Source organism: Trachemys scripta, chromosome 2, assembly GCF_013100865.1.
Source record: "Trachemys scripta elegans isolate TJP31775 chromosome 2, CAS_Tse_1.0, whole genome shotgun sequence".
NCBI lineage: Eukaryota > Metazoa > Chordata > Testudines > Emydidae > Trachemys > Trachemys scripta.
In genome coordinates, this window is record NC_048299.1 from 215612189 (window position 1) to 215630871 (window position 18683).

Consider the following 18683-nt stretch of genomic DNA (forward strand, 5'->3'; position numbering starts at 1 on the left):
TGCAGCACATTCTATTTCTAAGCTTTCTCCCTGAAGCACCCTCAGGGACATTCTATCTGCCTCTTGCCTTATTCAGGCATCACAACTTTTAGAATTACCGCACTATCTCTCAATCTGCAAGCCGCCATACTGCTGATAATTGTGGTTTGTCTTAAGTGTCTATGCTTATGAGAGTGTGAAGATACAAAGTATAAGAATGTTGATGGTTTCTACAGTTAAGTCAAACAGAATAATAAAAGTTACAAGACCTAATATTTACTTACCTCTGCTGTCATTTTGGCAAACCTGTCTGGAGGTATGTTCCCACATAATACATTTTTTCTTAGATTAGGGTTCTTTGTGTCCTTGAGATTTGCTATTCTACTTCGTACCCTATTTTTGTATTTCATGTCAGTGTTTTTCAATTCTTGATATATAGGTGCTTAGGACTTAAGGAACACATCATCAACAAGTAATATGCAGAACACAATATAGTACTTCATTGCTTTGCAAATGTTTGCCCAAGTTTACACAGGCCTGGCAGGATTAGATTTTTATCAGTAAATGTCAGTAAACATCGATTTTACCATATACACACAGACAGACGAAAAATATTTCCATCAATAATAACAGAAACATACAGATCAGCACGGTGATAAAAAATACCGCTTGAGAATGTATTAGTTTTATTTAAAGATATTTACTTTGTGTATTTTAACATGTGATGTTGACAATTTGTGTTTTAATCGTTAGAAAACTAAAGTTTGAATCTCAATGTCTATGGTCATTAAATAATTATCTTACCTTCCCCAATTTCCCACAACTGTGAAAATTTAAATAGATAAAAATACTTACAAGCAAACATCTATACTATCTACCGAAATTACAAAAAATAGAAATAAAATTTGTAGTAAGAGGAGGCCTTGAGATATAAACCTTGGTATCAGAGGCCCAGTATGAGGCCTGAGGCCTGAACTAAAGTAATGGTCAAGACTTTGCTAACATAAAGCAAAGTTAAGCTGTGAGCCAGAGGCAGGCCCTGCTCACAGAAGCTGGCAAGGAAAGGGCTGATGTTGCATAAATATATATTCACCTAGCAAAGTTAAAGTATAAACATGGTACCAAGACATACCATACGGGAACATTCCACAGATAACATGGAACAGGCCGACCCATCCCAATGACAGGGGCAAAAGGGTAAAATGATGAATAGAGTTGTTTTGATCGAACCAACACGTACAAGGTGAGAGGCGGCACCTTACTACGTAGAGGGGTTGTACCTTACTACGTGAAGGGGTTGCACCTTAATACGTCAGGAGTGTATAAAAATCTATCCCTGGGATGGTGTCTTTGTCCGGCCATGGGGGCAGTGGAAAGTCCCGCCACTGAGCCGGGTCCTTGCCAAGAGGCACTTTCGCATAGTATGCCCAGTAGGCTAAGTAATCTACGGGGAACTGCCATTGTGTCCGAGATCGCACTAAACCTAGTCGAAGTGACTTTGCATCTTACTAGACTCTGTGGTTATTGGGGGTTCTCGTCGGGTTTGCTGTGTCAGCTATCTGTGCAGAGCTGGGGCAGCACACAGAGGGAACACACGCACGCAGCCGAGTGATATCAACAGGAGAAAGCAGAAGCACCACACCGGTAGCATCTGACAACAAAATTCTGCTAAACCTACTCTTTACGCTGTTGATCAATACCTTTCTTAGCAACGGCTGCCAGTGCTTGTATTAAAAAGAGTTCTGTGTGTAATTTAATGCTCATAAATTGTGAGAATCGCTTCTCACACTAAAAACTTTCACACTGCTGTATTGAACAAAATGAGTATTTTCCTACTGAATAAAAATCAATGTTCATTATATGGACCAAACCATTTTTTTTTTTTTATTTAAACAACAATATAAATCCATCAGCAAATACTAATTCTAGAGCACTTAGATATACCACAAAGGATATCTTCTTCAATCTGAGATCCCAGCTCTTCCTCATCAGCACCAATAGCAATGTAGTCATCTGAACAAAAGAAAAGTTTGATTATTAACATTAAGTGGACATCAGATTTCCTTAGCAGCTCAAGTACCCATTGGGAATCCTGGAAAGCGTAAGTTATGCCACAACCATAATATGCATTTTCAGAAAATAGTGCACTATATACTTTTATGGTAGCAAAACCTTATTAGCTCATTATTTTGCACAGTACACAAAAAGTAAAGAAGACAAGATTGATAGAAAAGCAATGGCCTAAAATCTTATTTAATCAGGAGCTAAACTGTAGATGCAGGTACTGTACAAAGAGCTTTTGTGTTATCAGTTAAGTCTTGAAGATTCTACTCAGTTTGACAACTGCCAATCTCTACTCTGAAAGAAAAGACTGAACTATCACTTCAACATCTGTGATAAAATTCACTCTCAAGATAGCATGGGTACATTCAATTAGTGTTAACGACAACAGAATCAGTAATTAAGTTGTAGAAATTTGCTTAATGGACATTAAAAATATAAGGAAAGCGGACAAACTGAAGTGCAATAAAACAGGAAATTTAAAGTGGTAAATAAAACAGGTAAAATACTTAAACTCTAAAGACAGCATGAAAAGTTTAGCCTGAAATGCCCAATCTTAGAAATCTCTAAGTAGAGATTTGAGAGAAAAAGTAAAAGAAACATTTACTTCCCAATTTGACAGAGGACAGGCTAGACAGTGCAAGCACACTATCAAAGTTTTCCACCTTCCTTCTCCGCACTTTCATTTGCATTTTAAAAAGATCAAAGAACACCATCAACTAGAAATTAAGTCAATTTCATAAAATAAGTTAAAAAAAAATAGTTTCAGGTACCACATCTATCAAATGCCCATGTCAATTTTTGTGTTTTACAATCATATATTCCTACTTTAAAAAAAAAAAAATGTTCTCCCCTTTTGCTGTGTGAAAGGCCAACAAAAACAGCAGAACATGACTGATTACTGATGGGGAAAAAACAATGAAAATGCCTACACTCAAAATGCTGTCAAAATGCTCAACATAAGAAAACTGAAGAGAAGAAATAACTCATTAGTCTATTAGTGTAGCAATAATTTTAGGTAAGTTTCCAAAGACAAGTGTGATTTAAATTGACATTGCATAAAATTTGCAAAGTTACCTAAGTGATTTAGGAGACTAAATTACATTTACCTAAGCATTTAAATCAGTTAGGCATCTTAACTTTCATTAACTGCCAGCTGGACTTAGACACTTCTGAAAAACATTACTCCTTGTCTAACTGCTTCTGGCTGCTCTCTGCAAGTAAGTCTGTATAAAAAGTGGATGACTTGGTATTTAGAAAAGTGAGCCCTACTAGGGGAGAGATAGTGTTAACCTGAGGGCAGGACTTCGGCCTACATATAACATTGCTCTAGGGCTCAAAGAAAAGGGGACCCAGGCTCCATTTTCTGAAGGGAGAGAGAAAGTAGCAGGAAGGATCCAAGCTACCTATACGTATGTTGCTTTTAGCACACTGATCTTTTTGTACATATTCTCAATATTATCCCATTTGCTATTTTCACTCACTTACACTTTGTAGTGCTTTAGTAACAAACGTCATACAAAAACTGTCATGCTCAAAAATCCCTAAAAAAAATAAAAAAATAAATAAAATAAAAAGTTTATTGTCCTTTTCACTACACAAGCCAGTTTGAACCAAAGAGAAGGTTACTGATTAACAGATTTGATTCCCACTGATAAGGGACTATGTACATTTCTGGAATAAGTTTTGAATTTAGTTTAAAACAGAGTTAAATATATATAATTTGGCTAAAGGATAGCTTTAGAAGGATGGGAGCATGAAACTGTACAGTTATTTGAAGGGTGTAAATATGAGCAGTAATAGGAGAAGCTTTTTTGTGAGGATCTCATGGAGATGTACAGATTAATGTGCACAAAATGTATAGGTTATTTCTGTATTTTGAAAATAATAAATAAAAAGGAGCAATGGGGTGAAGTTAAGGGTAAATGTAGGAACCACAGGAAAACAAAAGCCTTGACAGAGAGATCTACTGGATTACAGAATAATCTCCCAAAGGAACTAATGAAAATCTTATTTTTCAGTATAAAACACCAAGGTGTAAGAAAACTCCTGGCACTAAAACCAAGATGGAATAGATCAATTCATAGGTCTTGTCCACCTCCAAATTTTATAACTCTCAAAAGACACAGAAGCTAACACGCCTAAAACTGGACAAGAAGAGAATACAGCAGTCATGGATTGGATACTTAAAGAATTAGACATATTTAAAATTATCAAAACACCAGTGCCAGATGTACTGTAACAAAATTAAGTTGCAACTGAAATGGAAACGGAGCTTCTGGCTACCAGAATTTGAAAGGTCACAGGACCCTGGGGGACACTGTGGTACACCCGCCCCCGCACCCCCCTCCAAAAAAAACCCACTGAAACAATACCTTTCATGGAAACAGATTAAATTGATGATACAAGGAGGTAATGGCTAGCTAGTATCATGAAGAGGATTCTCTGCTGTTGGAAAGTAGTAGTCAGATGGGCTGGAGCAGGAAATGCACCTCAGCATGTTTCCAGGTTGCCAGGGTTATGCTAATCTGGATGAACCTATACCTGACTAGCTGGCTTGGTTGTACAGAATTCAGACTGGTCTGACAATCAGTGCTAGGATACACGGGAAGAAGAAACAGAACAAAATCCAATACTGTAAATAAGTTCTACAAAGCTCACCTCCTGTTTTGAGAGCAGCAGCCAGCATTTCTCTACATTTCACTCGTACAGAATCTGAAGTACTTGGAGCCCGAGGAAAAGAAGGGATGAAGGAATCTGACGAAGCATTAGCCTCCTCTTTCCTGATGCTGGAGTTGCTACTGGAACTGCTAAAGTAGGTTAAAAACAGAAAAGTGGTATGAAATGTCTCTTCTCCAACGTGTTGCACCCTAGATCAAAAAAATTTTGTTTGATCTTTATATCTCATTAACAAGATCCCCATAACAGAGCAAAGATAACATTTATGCAATTATTTAGAGCTATAGACATTGTTAAACTTCAGTAAAAAGGATCTTTGAAATACTTGCTTCTATGTGATATGGAGTACAACAAGAATTTTACTGAAGGGGGTGCCCAGGTCAAGTGATCCTCTGGGCTCCCTTGTGCTGTAGTAGCCACTCCAGCCCCCACTTACGCCTCCAGCCCCCAAACATATGCAGTTTACAAGGAATGACATGTAGGGGCAGAAATGCAGATCAGTCCCCCACAGTATTTGCATTGTAAGGGAACTAGCCCCCACCAGGATGTTTTCCCCTGCCCCGAAGTGGTGGCCTCTCAGCATGTCCAAGTCCAGCATAGCACAGGGAGTGGGCCCAGTCTATAGGGTATGGGGTCTCCCCCAGGGTCCTAAGCCCAGCTACAGCCCAACTTGGGGGGCCAAGGGAGACCCTGGGTGAGGCGGTATGTCAATGCAATGGTGCCCCTCCTGGCCAAGCAGGGTGTGGTCACTGGGTCACTCAGCTCAACGTGGCTGTCAGTCTATTCCTGGTACTCCAGAATCTGGAAAATCCTCTCGGATTTCAGGTCCGTCAAGTGATTGGTAGGGAAATCCTGGCCCACTCACTCAACTAGGTTCCAGCTCATGGCCCTCAAGATAGACAAACAGGATCAGGGTTCACCAATTCTGACAGTGCTTAGCTGTTTCCTACCATCCCCTGGGCCTCTGCAGGCTCTTCAGTCTGTTGGTCCATTCATCCCTTTTTGGGGTGTTGTCCCTGGGCGGCTCTTTAGCACTTTACTGACAGAAGTTCCTTTCTACGGCCTGTTCACTCTCCTGGTAGCTGCACACCCCTCTGCTTCCCAGCCTTTTTATCCTCCCAGCTGCTGTGAGGATACCAATCAGCAGTGGCCAGCAATGCCTGTATTACCCCTTTTGTTGCCGGGCCAAGGTGGGGTACATACACCCCACGACACCCTGCTCCATACTGACAGCCAAGAGTCTGCTGAATCTGTTAGTACATTCTGGTTTTGTGGGAAGTAGACTGCCAACAGGGTAATCTGATGGCTAACACCATCAGTTCCACAAACTGACTGCTTCTGCACACAAGGGGAAGGATCTCGCTCCTGCCTGTCTATTGATGCAAAAGACAGTTGTGATGTTCTCCAACATTACGAGGGCATAGTGACTTTGAATGAACAGGAGAAAGGCTTTGCAAGCCCTTCAAACTGCTTACAGCTCTAGAAAATTAACGTGCATCCTGAATTCTTGTTATATCCAGGTGCCTTGTACTGTATGGTTGTCCACATGGGTTCCTCAACCCAATAGGGATGTGTCGGTAACAATCGCCCTGTCCAGTGCAGAGGCAAGGAAGGGAATGCTCATGCATACCTGGGAGGGATTCTTCCACAATAATAGGGACAATGTCACTTAGGAGGGAACAGTCACTATGATGCTCAAGGACTGTAAATATGGAGAGTACACTGTTTGAAGCCATGCTTATAGGCAACAAAGGTGGAGCCTTGCAAATGACATGACACAAGTACATGAGGCGACATGGCCTAGGAGAGAGACAGAGGTCTTGACAGGCACTTGGGGGTTGCTTATGATCTGGTCTACGATATTGTTCATAGCTTGAAACCTGTCCCTTCGCAGGGAAGCCCTTGCCATGATTGAATTTAACAATGCCCCCAATGAAGTCTAAAGTCTGCATAGGGCCGAGGATGGATTTTTCGGCATTTACACTGATACCCAAAGAGGAGAGAAGCTGCAGCATTGTCAAAGTCGACACATGGTCCTTTTAGTGTAACCTGGTGACAAGGAGCCAATTGTTGACACAGGGGAGGACTGTGAAACCACAACATCTGATATAAACCGCTACTATGGAGCACACCTTGGTAAAGGCACTGGAGATAGTAGGAGCAATGTCAAAAGTGAATATTCTGTATTGAAAATGATCAGAGCCCAGGAATCTGAGAAAGCATCTGTGAGCGGGGTGGATGCCCAGGTGAAAGCAGGTGTCCATGTTGAGAGCTGTAAACCACATACCCTTTTTCAGGGATGGAATTATAGATACCAACATGGCCATGTGAAACTTTAGTTTGAGAATAAAAAAGTTCAGATGGCAGATGTCAATAATGGATCTCCAACAGCCCTTCTTTTTAGGTACTAGGAAGTATGTCAAGTAAAAACTTCTCCCTTGGTACTGAAGAGGAACCTGTGTTGTCGCACCTCACTGTAAGAGGGATTTCACTTCTTATTTGAAAACGTTCTCATGAGAGTGGCCCCTGAAAGGGTGCTGGGGAAGTAAGTAGGGATGCAAACTCTGTTGAATAGCTAGAATGGATGACGTTCTGCACCCATTTGTCCATTGTTTTTGCACTCCAGGTGTTGAAAAACAGTGCTAGATGATCCTCAAAGGCTGCATGGGAGTCTGGAGACATTAGACTTAAAATATGTCTACAGAGCAATGAAAAACCCACATCTGGTCTGTGCCAGCTGACTCAGGCTCACAGAGCTCAAACTGCAGGGCTGTTTCATTGCAGTGTAGACTTCTAGGCTTGAAGTCTACACTACAATGAAACAACCCCGCAGCCCAGGCCGGCTGACATGGGCCAGCCGCGAGAATCCAGGTGCTATGTAGACATACCCTTAGTAGTTTGCAGCTCTCAAGTTCCTGTCAAAAACAATGTTTAGCTGAGGGCTGAGACTGGGATGAGAAACCTGCGGAGGAAGGTGTGGGGAAGCAGGCCTTTTGAACCCTCTGCCTCTTATGGAGTGGCTCATAAGGTCTTTGGTGGAAGAACTGTTGAATCATCAGTCTAGGTTTCTAGGACTACCAATGAAATTTTCTGTGGGGCAGGTGCATATATATTTTCAGGGAGTGGAGGGCTGCCCTGGAGTTCTTCAAAGTATGTAAGGACTCATCCATCCTCTGATTATATAGATAGTCTCCTTGAAAGCTTGGTCCTCTATGGTGTTCTGGCCCTCCCTGGGAAACCCTAAAGCACGGAGGCACGACTCCCTGTGCATTACCATGGTAGTAGTCATCGCCCTGGAAGATGCATCAGCGACATCTACTGCTGAGTGGAGAGCAGTCCTGGCAACCATTTTGTGTTCTGCCACGAGAGCCTGGAAACAAGCTCTGTCCTCCTGTGGGAGTCTGTGAAATTCTGTGAATTTTGAACAGTTCACAAAGTTGTACTTAGCCACTAGTACTTGGCTATCCTGAACTGGAGTCTAGAAGAAGAAAAGACCTTCCTTCCAGTAAGTTGCCCTCCTTGTCAGTTGGGATAAATCGGGACATATTATTGCCTAAATCTCTTTGTGGTGGCCTGGACCACTAAAGACTTGGGAGCAGGGTGAGAGAACAGAAATTCCACCTCTCTGACTGAGGGGTGGGATTTTTCTGTTTCTGTCCTCTGGAAGTAGGGGTGCAGGTAGCTGGGGTATGCTCTACCTGGCTTCAGGATGGTTTTCTTAACAGGGAACACTTTTTGATGGAGCCAGAGGACTGAAGAATGTCCAGAAGCTTGTGTTGAGGATCCTGAACCTCCTCAAAAAAAATCTGCAGCTGCCCTGTAATTCTGTGGGGTTCCCTCCCTCCCCAATAACTATAAGCAATTCCAGGAACAGACACACTGGAGTCACTGCCTCATCTGGACAGGGTGACAGCAATCTTGTTGGTTCTGGTGAAACTGCCAGATTCGGTGTGCACTCCTCCTCAGTTGGATCCTCAGAAGGATGGGTTGAATGAGGATTGCAAAGGTCCCCATGGCATGGTGTACCAAAGGCTCCAAGAAATGTGATGAGGTGGAAGTTGGTGCCAAGTTGGTCAAGATCCTCTGACCAGGAAGGTGTGTTGTGGAAGAGGGAATAACAGTTCACTGGACAGCTCAGACTCTCCCGATGGGAAGAAAGCCATTTCTGGTTTCAACAGCAGTACCAACCATGCCACTCGAAGTCAAAGCCCAAAGATAGAATGGGAGACACTCCTCCCAAAGGCCAGCTCCCCTGGCCGAGTTATATATTCTCTCAAGGAAGGACTTGATGGAGTGGGACACTGAGTCTGGAAAGCAAAGATATCCACAGGAGGAGCATAGATCTCAACTCTTTCCCAAACCAACAGAGCCGCAGTAAAGAGTCTATGCCACAGCAGTTTAAGGCAAAGACAGTACCAAAGGTAATCAATGCTCTCAGTGATCAGTTTTCATGAGTGCCGGTGCACTACAGGGCTGTGTTTGGGACTACCAGAGGCCCCAGTGCTGCCGGATCACAATCTGGTGCTGATGGAGCCCTAGACTTGTCACATGCCCCTGAGACTTAAGATGTTCTATGTTCTCTTGAGTTGAAGCTTATAGACTTGCCTGGTTTAGGCAGGGCTGAATCAGATGTCTTCAAAGAGGATTTGGAGGAAGACAACCTCATGTTTACGAGAATGCTCTTTGCTCTCCTGACAAGGCCCACTGACGGATTTGGGGGGGGAGGGGAGGGAAGATGGGGGAGGAGAGAGAGAGGAAAGAAGACTCCCTCACTCTTGAATTGGACCTTGTGGCAGGAGACGCACTCCTTGCTGAGTAAGGCTGATCTATGGGGCGTAGGGTCCCTGGGCCTGGGTCCAATTGCGGTCTTCCATTAGGTGCTTCCTAAAGAGAAGTTCCCACCCTTCCCGGGTATGGCGGGGAAGAAAGGGCAGGTATTGCACCTTCCTACAATGTGGGCTTTCCCCGAGATAGTATAAGCAGCATAGGTGGTTATCGCTGACCAAGAAGGAATACAGGCAGGATACAAAGAATACAAAATTTGAAGCCCGGAGTCCAGGGCATAGTCCAATACCCAAACAGGGTGTGCACTTCTACGATAAAGAGATTGCACTACAGTACTTGTATGACATGAATTGAAAAATACTATTTCTTTTTATCATTTTTACAATGCGAATATTTGTAATAAAAATAAATATAAAGTGAGCACTGTACACTTTGTATTGTGTTGTAATTGAAATCAATATATTTGAAAATGTAGAAAACGTCCAAAAATATTTAAATAAATGGTATTCTATTATTGTTGAACAGTGCGATTAATCACTTGTCAGCCCTAGTTTCTACCTAAAATGCAAGATACTGATTAAAATAGGCTGGTTATTGTTAAGACTCCTAGTATTGTACAGTAAGAATGTTAAATAGATGACTTCAGCAGGCAGGATGGATATTTTGACTACCTGACCCATATTGTAGCTAGTCACCTGCCATTTTTTCATATTATTAACAGCAGGATTAACTTACCTTCATCCCCACCACAAAAGACCTGGATGACTATTTTGATCTATAATGATTGTCCAACCTTGACGACAGTGCAGGCATCACCACTTTTTGGACATTGATTGTGTGTTTGATACAAGAACATGGCAGCCCTCCCTAGTCCCAGATATACTTGTACAAAAATTAAATATTTAGGGAAGCACCTATGAAGAAACTGATTCTTCACATTAATAATTCATCTGTTTTGCTAGTTCATTTTATATTATACACATACACACACAGAGGTTCAAATACCTTTCTTCTCTTGCTTCAGGACTGTTTTGTGATGAAGATGCAGGTTCCTTTTTCTTGTCTTCAGAGTCTTTATCAGTTGATGGTCCATCTGGAAATGTACAAACCATGAAATAAGCATTGCCTCTGATAGGACAGAAATGGCAGCTAAGTATAAGTTAAATGCAATGTAGTTTATTTCCATAAGGGTTGAGTACCCACAATTCGCATGGGAATTTGAGTGTGCTCAATACCTGTGAAAATCAAGCCACTTATTGAGGCATCCAAATTTGAAAACTCTGCCCTGATGATTAGGATGAAACTACCACATATTCAGTGCTTATTTAAAAAGCACCATATAGTTCTATAGTTAAGTCCACGCAGACAAGACCAAACAAAAAAACTAGGGGATCAAAGGTTTAAGAACTATCACATAAAAAAATGAATTACTTAGTTAAAATTCATCACCCTGAATGAAGACAACAGAAAAGAAAACATAAAATTATGCAAATACAATAGATGCTGCATTAAAATGGAAGTGGTATTTTAAAAGTCCTGAAGATTAAAATAAAAGAAAATCCACAATATATATTTATGTATTAAGAAAACTAAAACCGTAAGAAGAATGACTAGTTCAACAAGTACACCGTTAAGACACAAAAACATTTGCATTTCTCATATAGAAGGAAAACTGACCCCCCTCCCCTTTTTTTATGTATGAACAGATAAGTAATCACCATAGAAACTAAAGAACACTATCTGATGTATAATACAGGAAATATTCTATATATGCAGACAACCTCACCCATTCTTACATTCTCTATCGTCAACTGCATGAATATTTTCACCAGGAATTTTAGAGTTGTATTAGCACTTTGTCATCTTTTTCCACTAACTGGCCTACAATTTCACTTGATGAAATCTCATGTTATACTGATATGGAACAAACTGCCTAGGGAAGTTGTGGAAGCTCCTTCACTGCAGGTTTTCAAGAAGAGGTTGGATAGCATCTGTCTTGGATGGTTTAGACACAACAAATCCTGCTCCTTGGCCGGGGACTAGACTAGACAACCCTTACGGTTCGTTCTAATGCTATAGTTCTAGAATATCACAGGTTGCTGATTCACACATAATTCTCGGATACATCAGCAGCAGACTGGGAAACTTTCTTAACAGTCACTTTACATAAGGAAGGTGGGTGGAGGTGAGAGTGGTGGCTGACAATTTAAAAAATGCCCTCCATATTTTAATAGCAAGCACTAACAAAATAATCTTGAAACAGACAATATACAGGTAATTCCACTTGTCAGCAATTTACATCCAAGGAGGAAAGATACTGTAGTGGCACTTTGAGAAACAACACTATGAGAGAAGAGTTTCACAGAGAAGCAGGAATAGAGCAAGAAATTCCAGATTATTTAGTATGAGAGTCAGGAAAGTCTGTCTGGTATGGTTTATAAGATTTCCTTATAAAAAGACAAACCAGGAGAGATGTTTTGACACAAGAATAAAAAGACTGGTTTTCATCGTACATATTACCTCCCCTTTTTGTGGTGCAGATATCAGTAGCTACATTGGGTAGGTCTACACAGCAAAAAAAAAAACATCTGCAGCGTGGGAAGGTCCCACAGCTCAGACTCCAGTCTGAGGCCAGAAATCTACACAACAATGAAACAACCCCCGCCACCGCAGCCCCGTGAGCCTAAATTGGCTGGCATGAGCCAGCTGCAGGTTTTTCTTTGCTGTGTAGACATACCCATTGTCTCCAGGAATATAAAGTATGTTTCCTCATTGGAAATCCAGGCCGTATTATTGAATGATTCTTTTTCTAATTAGACGTTTTAATTTACATAGGGTAGTTTTCAGATGTACTTGAATGAACTTATACAGGAAAATGACAGACGACAAAAACACCCTATCACCTGTCGGTAAATGTTTTTCACAAAATGAACACTCTGCATCTGACCTCTCAGCCCTCTTCCTCAAAGGAAACCTGCACAACCCTTTTAAAAGACGAGCCTGGGAGCTTAAATTCATAACTCTGCTTGACACTAAAAATCATGGACTGAATAGAGACACTGAATTTATGACTTATTACAACAATCTCTAATCCACTAACAACGCCAACCCCTCAGCGATTTCCCCCTTCTTCCTTTCCTCCCTATGAGTGGAGAGGTGTTAGCCGGCCACTTCAACTTGAATGGTCACTTGAAATGTTTGTTTAGCATAAGTAGTTAACAATCTGTTCAAACATTAGCTTGTGACACTCTGATTAAGTTTCCCAGACCTAACCAACTCTCTGTAAGCTCAAAAGGTTGTGTCTCTCACCCACAGAAATTGGTGCAAGAAAAGATATTACCTCACCCACCTTGTCTATTTGTTACATAATTATTCACTTGAGCAATAGTCACAACTGGCCCTTCCCTTCAAAGGTCAAACTTTCTATGGGAATTCAGAAGCTTTTCAGAAGCATCCTAACCTGACATTTGCAGGTTAGGATACTTCATGGTATTTCCCAAATGCTCCAACTTAATTGATATTACTTTATATCAAGTAAGTGTCGCTACTTGCAAAGATTTTTCTCCTCTCATCACATGGCTGAAAGATTTTTTTATGACCTCCAGTAATACAGTTTGCATGTTCATCTGAACTGTATCCGCTTGGCCTGTGTAGCTTCTAAGGTCTTCCAAGCATTATCTGCACTTTGTAAAAAGTGATCTTGTCCTATAGCTCCCACCAAGTCTCCTTTCAGAAGATGCTCGGAAGCCACCACCTGAGAGTCTACTAGCTCAGCTTCAAAAATATTGTAACCAGTCTTTGTTTTCTCACTTCATGTGGTTCTCATCAAGAGAAATTTTGATTATTCTCTGAGGTTCAAAACCTCACCTGATTTATTTTAGGTTCTCTCTTCATTCTTAAAAGTTCAACAAAATGTTTAATTTACAAAGTATACACAACCTGTCAAGTAAAAAGATGTCAAGTTCAAAAATTCAGTTATAAACAACTCACAAAAGGTTTCAGAGCTCAGAACAGTTAACAGCTGTCCGTCTCTGTTGCCATCTTTGATCCATACCCTGTTTTACAAGCACTACAAACAACATCACTGAAATGATTTGTACAGCAGCCAGACATACAGTATTCCGAATTCTTCTGTGAAAGTCAAAACCAATGACAAAACAAAATAAAGCCCCTAACTTTTCCACCCTCTTGGCCCAGTTGCACAACTCTACAGTGCACTACAATGTAATTCATTTTAAATTCCAATAATGTGTTGGAGTTTATAGCAGTGAACCAACATTCACCCTGGTATGCATGAGAAACAGATTTAAACGGTGACCAAGGAAATTGGTGATTGAGTCAGTTATGTGCATGATCAATGCTATGTTTTCATGTATGGCAGTGATTTTAATAGACCCGACAGGATACACAGGTGCAATTACATACATTTCTCCTGAAATAATAATAATTGGGGTTCTGGATAAAGTGTTGTCACATCTCTCTGTCTCAGAAAAAAGATTCAGTTTTAATTACCACCAACACAAACTCTTGCTACCAGTTTTCCAGTTCTTCAAAACTTTAGTGCCACTTGATATCAGTACAGTTACATGCCAGAATTCTAGCCAACCAGCATTTTTAATGGGAGTAAGAATGATCTTTTATTGAACTTACAGTAGAACCTCAGAGTTATCAACACCTTGGGAATGGAAGTTGTTCATAACTCTGAACAAAACGTTATGGTTGTTCTTTCAAAAGTTTACAACTGAACATTGACTTAATACCGCTTTGAAACTTTACTATGCAGAAGAAAAATGCTGCTTTTAACCATCTTAATTTAAATGAAACAAGCACAGAAACAGTTTCCTTACCTTGTCAAATCTCTTTTTTTTTTTTTTAAACTTTTCCCTTTTTTTAGTAGTTTACATTTAACACAGTACTGGTACTGCATTTAATGTAATTTTTTTTTTTTTTTTTGGGTCTCTGCTGCTGCCTGATTACGTACTTCCAGTTCCAAATGAGGGGTGTGGTTGACTGGTCAGTTCGTAACTCTGAGATTCTACTGTATTCAAAGTGCACATAGAAATAGGTTAATTCTTCTTCTAAAGAGAAACACTTTCATATGTCTCAATATATTCTAATGTTTAAAAATCAGTCACCGTCAAGGTAAGGATTGGTAAAGACAAGCAGAACAAATACACTGAATCCAAAGGAAGATTTGTTATGTTTTGGAAATTATTTCTGCTTTAATTTAATCAAGAAGCTCTTTGCCAAACTTTAAAGCCTGGCATGTCGTTACTCTGAAATCTACACTATTCAGTCTTTTTGTGGGTCTTTGACTGCTTCTCAAATAAGTGATTTTGATCCAGTGTCAGATTTAGGCAAAAGTAGCTAGTCTCACAGCTACAAACTAAATGACAAAAGTTGCAATGTTTGGCAATTGCAGCCTCTCCATAGTAAGCAATGTTCCAGTCAGTTGAGCTCTTTTTATCCTTATTGCTACTATTTTGTAATCTTTTCTTCAATTTATGAGGATTTTTAATCTTCCATTTATGTCTTTTGTCATACCAAGAAATGACAATATAGATGTCCTCTGAACTATTTATCTATCTTAGGGGTCCTCTTAAGTATATGGGACAAAAATGTAAGGTATACATTCAGACAAGACCAGGGGAATGAGAAGTTTGGTGGACAAAATCTGAAATTCAGATACATTTTATCATCACTTACTGCATTGAAATTTGAAATCTCATCCTATTTACTGTTAAAATCTTTCCTTCACTGTCAGAATTGCAATGTATTAGTTTATTTTTAAAGCTATATTCATCAGACCATGAACTGGTGATCAATCAGCATTTTTATTATCTATCCAAGATCTTCCCCCAATTTCTAAAGTATGTCCAAGACCTTTCCATTTCTTCAAAAACCTCACTAACAAGAGAGATCTGCTACACCTACTTGCTAGTGGATATTTGACTATATACTTCTGAAGTAGTCATTTTGATCTCTAGTAATTAAAAATCTTAACGTAATTTAAAATTCAGGAGACATATGGACAATTCTTGCTTATCCATGGTTTGTTTTTAAAAATAGTTCTCCAGCTTTATGATCCTGAGGAAAATCCCAGTGGAAGCCATCTGCAGCTCTTACAAATAATTAATTTGAAAATATTCTGAATTAGATGGGGGGAAACAATCTTCACAATAATTGGAAAATGTTTCTCTCCTCAAAAAAGTTTGGCTTTCCAGGATATTTTGAGATTGTTGAAAAAGGAGAAACATGTCACTGGAAAAAGTAGATTAAAGTTAAGATGGTTGAAATTTAAAAAAATATTAGCACATTCTGTAGGTTTGCACTGAAAATGATAAAGAAAATATAATTTGTTGCCTTAGTGATTGGGATAATTTACTGATAATTTATAACAAGTTTTGGAAAGAAGGGCATATTTTTAATTTACATCAGAACAGCAGGAATTTACATTTTGAATAAGAAAAAAACATTTTGTATTGTTCTTTTAGCATTTTGCTCAGTTGTTTTTATATGGAATCAAATTCCAGTTTTACGTAACAGGTAGACAAAGTACATGGAAGACTTCACTAAGTTTCATATTGACATAAAGGCACACAAAAATGTATGCATTTGAGTTTGTTAGGTTACATTTACCAGAGACATCAGATCAAATTATTGGTAAAGTACATCTCTTGGTAATAACAAAACAGGACATGATTTTAGAAGCTTGTTCACCTGTACACTTGCTGCACTTCTGCCTTCAGAAAATGCCTGCTCAACCAGGTATTAGAGTCCTATATATTGTTTCATGCTTTAATTCAGTATTTACAAGCCTTTACTTTAGAAACACCCCATTAAGAACACTCCCATAATTTGTCATTTTTTATTGAAACACTTTTCTAAAATGGATGCCAAACCATTCCTGCAAGCATTTAGAAAAGAATGAAGGTGATGAAATTAGATTGCCTTGAAATGTATAGCTAGCTAACTTGGATGACAGCTGGCATAGCACACTTGTCTGAAACTGAAAAGACTTCTATTAATCCAGCAGCTCTTGTAATTTCTGTAAAACAAAAGCAGACTTCATATTTTAAAGATTAAGCTACCAGAAGAAACTCCCTACATTTAAGTTCATGTGAATGTGAGATGAAGCCACATATGAGTACTCAGCAATGTTCCAAATAAACACTGTTCATGAGTTTCAGATTCAGGTGTTTAAAACTGCACTAAGATTACAGTGATGCGATTTGTCCTGGCATAAAAAATGCTGCAAGAATAATTTCCTCAGATGTGTTAATAATTAGTACATAATATTTAAAGGAATACTATTTAAGTTCCATCCACTTTATTCATGTGCCTTTAATGAATACTGAGGTTTCAGAGAGTGAGCAAGAGACACACAGAACTAGTTAGACTTTAGTTTTCTTACAATAAGACTGGAGCTATGTACTAGTCATAATACTAACAGCATTAAATCAACTTTTGAATTTTGTATTTTCTTTTCCTATAGTTTATGATCCACTGACAATTAAGATTAAAACCCTTTAACACCTTGATGTAAAGGTAGTGTAAAGACTTTGGAGGCAGAGAATAGTTGATCCAGACAAACAAAAGGTCAGTAGGTTTTAATGCTGCAATAAGTCCACTCGGGAATTAAGTCCAGTAGCAAACAGCGAGACTGTCCAATAGATATCAGTCATGTCATAGAGACATGCTTCACGCTGCTCTGTTCTTAGCAACTCATTATCCCAATGAAGCTACAATGACTATGGCCCTTAAGGGTACCCATGAGTAATGCAGTGATAGAGGGCATAGGGAAAATGAAAATGGTACAGGTGATGCAGAAAAAGCTTCAATATTGAATGGGAGAACTGGTGAGCCAAGAATAAAAATGGTGGCAATAGTTTATAATGCCCTCAATACAAATAATTAAATGCCTGAGGGAGAAGGAAGATTGTTAAAAAGCTTTTTGCAGTCATACCTAATAGCTTCTTCCAAGACTTGATGAGAGATTTTGCTAAAGATGTAACCTCTTCATCTGTGCTTTGCTTGCGTATTGCATTCACTGACATTCCAATTCTTGTGGACTGCAATAGAAAAAGATATACATTATAATTTGTGAAAGACATTTAACAGATACAAAAAGCTAAGCTGCATTTTGACAATGCAAGGTAAACATCCAGTCAGTTGTATCCTTATGAAGTTGATTAAAATTACTTTATGAAGTTGCAAATCCTTACTGAATTGATTTTCACAAGACATCCTGCACATTTGTACTGATAAAACACATTTTATTGATAGGAGCATGCAATCAAAAACAAGGTTCACTTGGAACAAAATACATGTTTTATGGTTTAAGTGAGGGTCATTCAATATATTAGATAGAGGTCCATTCTACAAAAGGAATTATCCTATAGCATGACTTTAAAAAAAAAAAAAAAAAAACAGCCATGTTGCCTGATACACTTAAAGCTCCTTTGAGGCAATGTTTGTGTATTAGAAGTCCACTCTCTCAGCACAGGATCCTATAATATTTCAGTACCCCTTATTATTCAGAAGACTGGTAAAGGCAGAATACGAGAGATGGGACAACATGCATAGATATATCTATGAACATAAAGAAATCCACCTTTTCTACGAGGCTGCCTGATGACTGCTGTTCTCATTTTAGTGAGCCAAGAAACTTCTCAGGAACAAGTAATTTAAGAAACGTACATTTAAAATGTCAATAATGTCCCCAAGGTTCAATATTATTTATACTTGTTAGCAATCAACGGCATATTGTAGCTGCCAACAGATAATTCTCACTGTTTTCCATTTTGACTGGAAAACTGTTTTTAAAATGCCATGTTTATTGTCTGTTTCCTAGCCCTTAAAGACAGCTTAAGAACTACTGCTCAAATTTCCCAGAACAATTCATCTTCAGACAAACTACTGAGTATTTCAGCCTCAAAAGAGGAAAGTTAAAAAATTTTCAGAGTGTTTACAATGAAAGCTATTATGCAACCTCAATTACAGCAAACACTTGCCAAAACTTAAAAATACTAAAATGATTTATAGATGTTTGCATAGTGTTAGAAATTTTGAATTTCATAATTATGATCAATTTAGTTCAGTAGATCTTCGGTGGGATTTTCACAAGCACTTAAGTGACTTCAAAGAACAAATCCCATTTACTTCCCATGAGATGTGCT

General features: G+C 39.2%; 1 protein-coding gene across 2 annotated transcripts in view; it reads right to left on the bottom strand.

Annotated features, from left to right (window-relative positions):
- TCEA1 (transcription elongation factor A1) overlaps nucleotides 1-18683 on the bottom strand; it is a 52702-nt gene that overhangs the window by 17683 nt on the left and 16336 nt on the right. For both annotated transcript variants that reach the window (XM_034762925.1, XM_034762926.1), the window contains exons 3-7: nucleotides 17471-17576; nucleotides 10510-10597; nucleotides 4702-4850; nucleotides 1936-1992; nucleotides 264-418 (exon numbers count right to left, since the gene is read on the bottom strand). In XM_034762925.1, the coding sequence (XP_034618816.1) occupies nucleotides 264-418; nucleotides 1936-1992; nucleotides 4702-4850; nucleotides 10510-10597; nucleotides 17471-17576 (555 nt within the window). The remainder of the gene's footprint in view (nucleotides 1-263; nucleotides 419-1935; nucleotides 1993-4701; nucleotides 4851-10509; nucleotides 10598-17470; nucleotides 17577-18683) is intronic.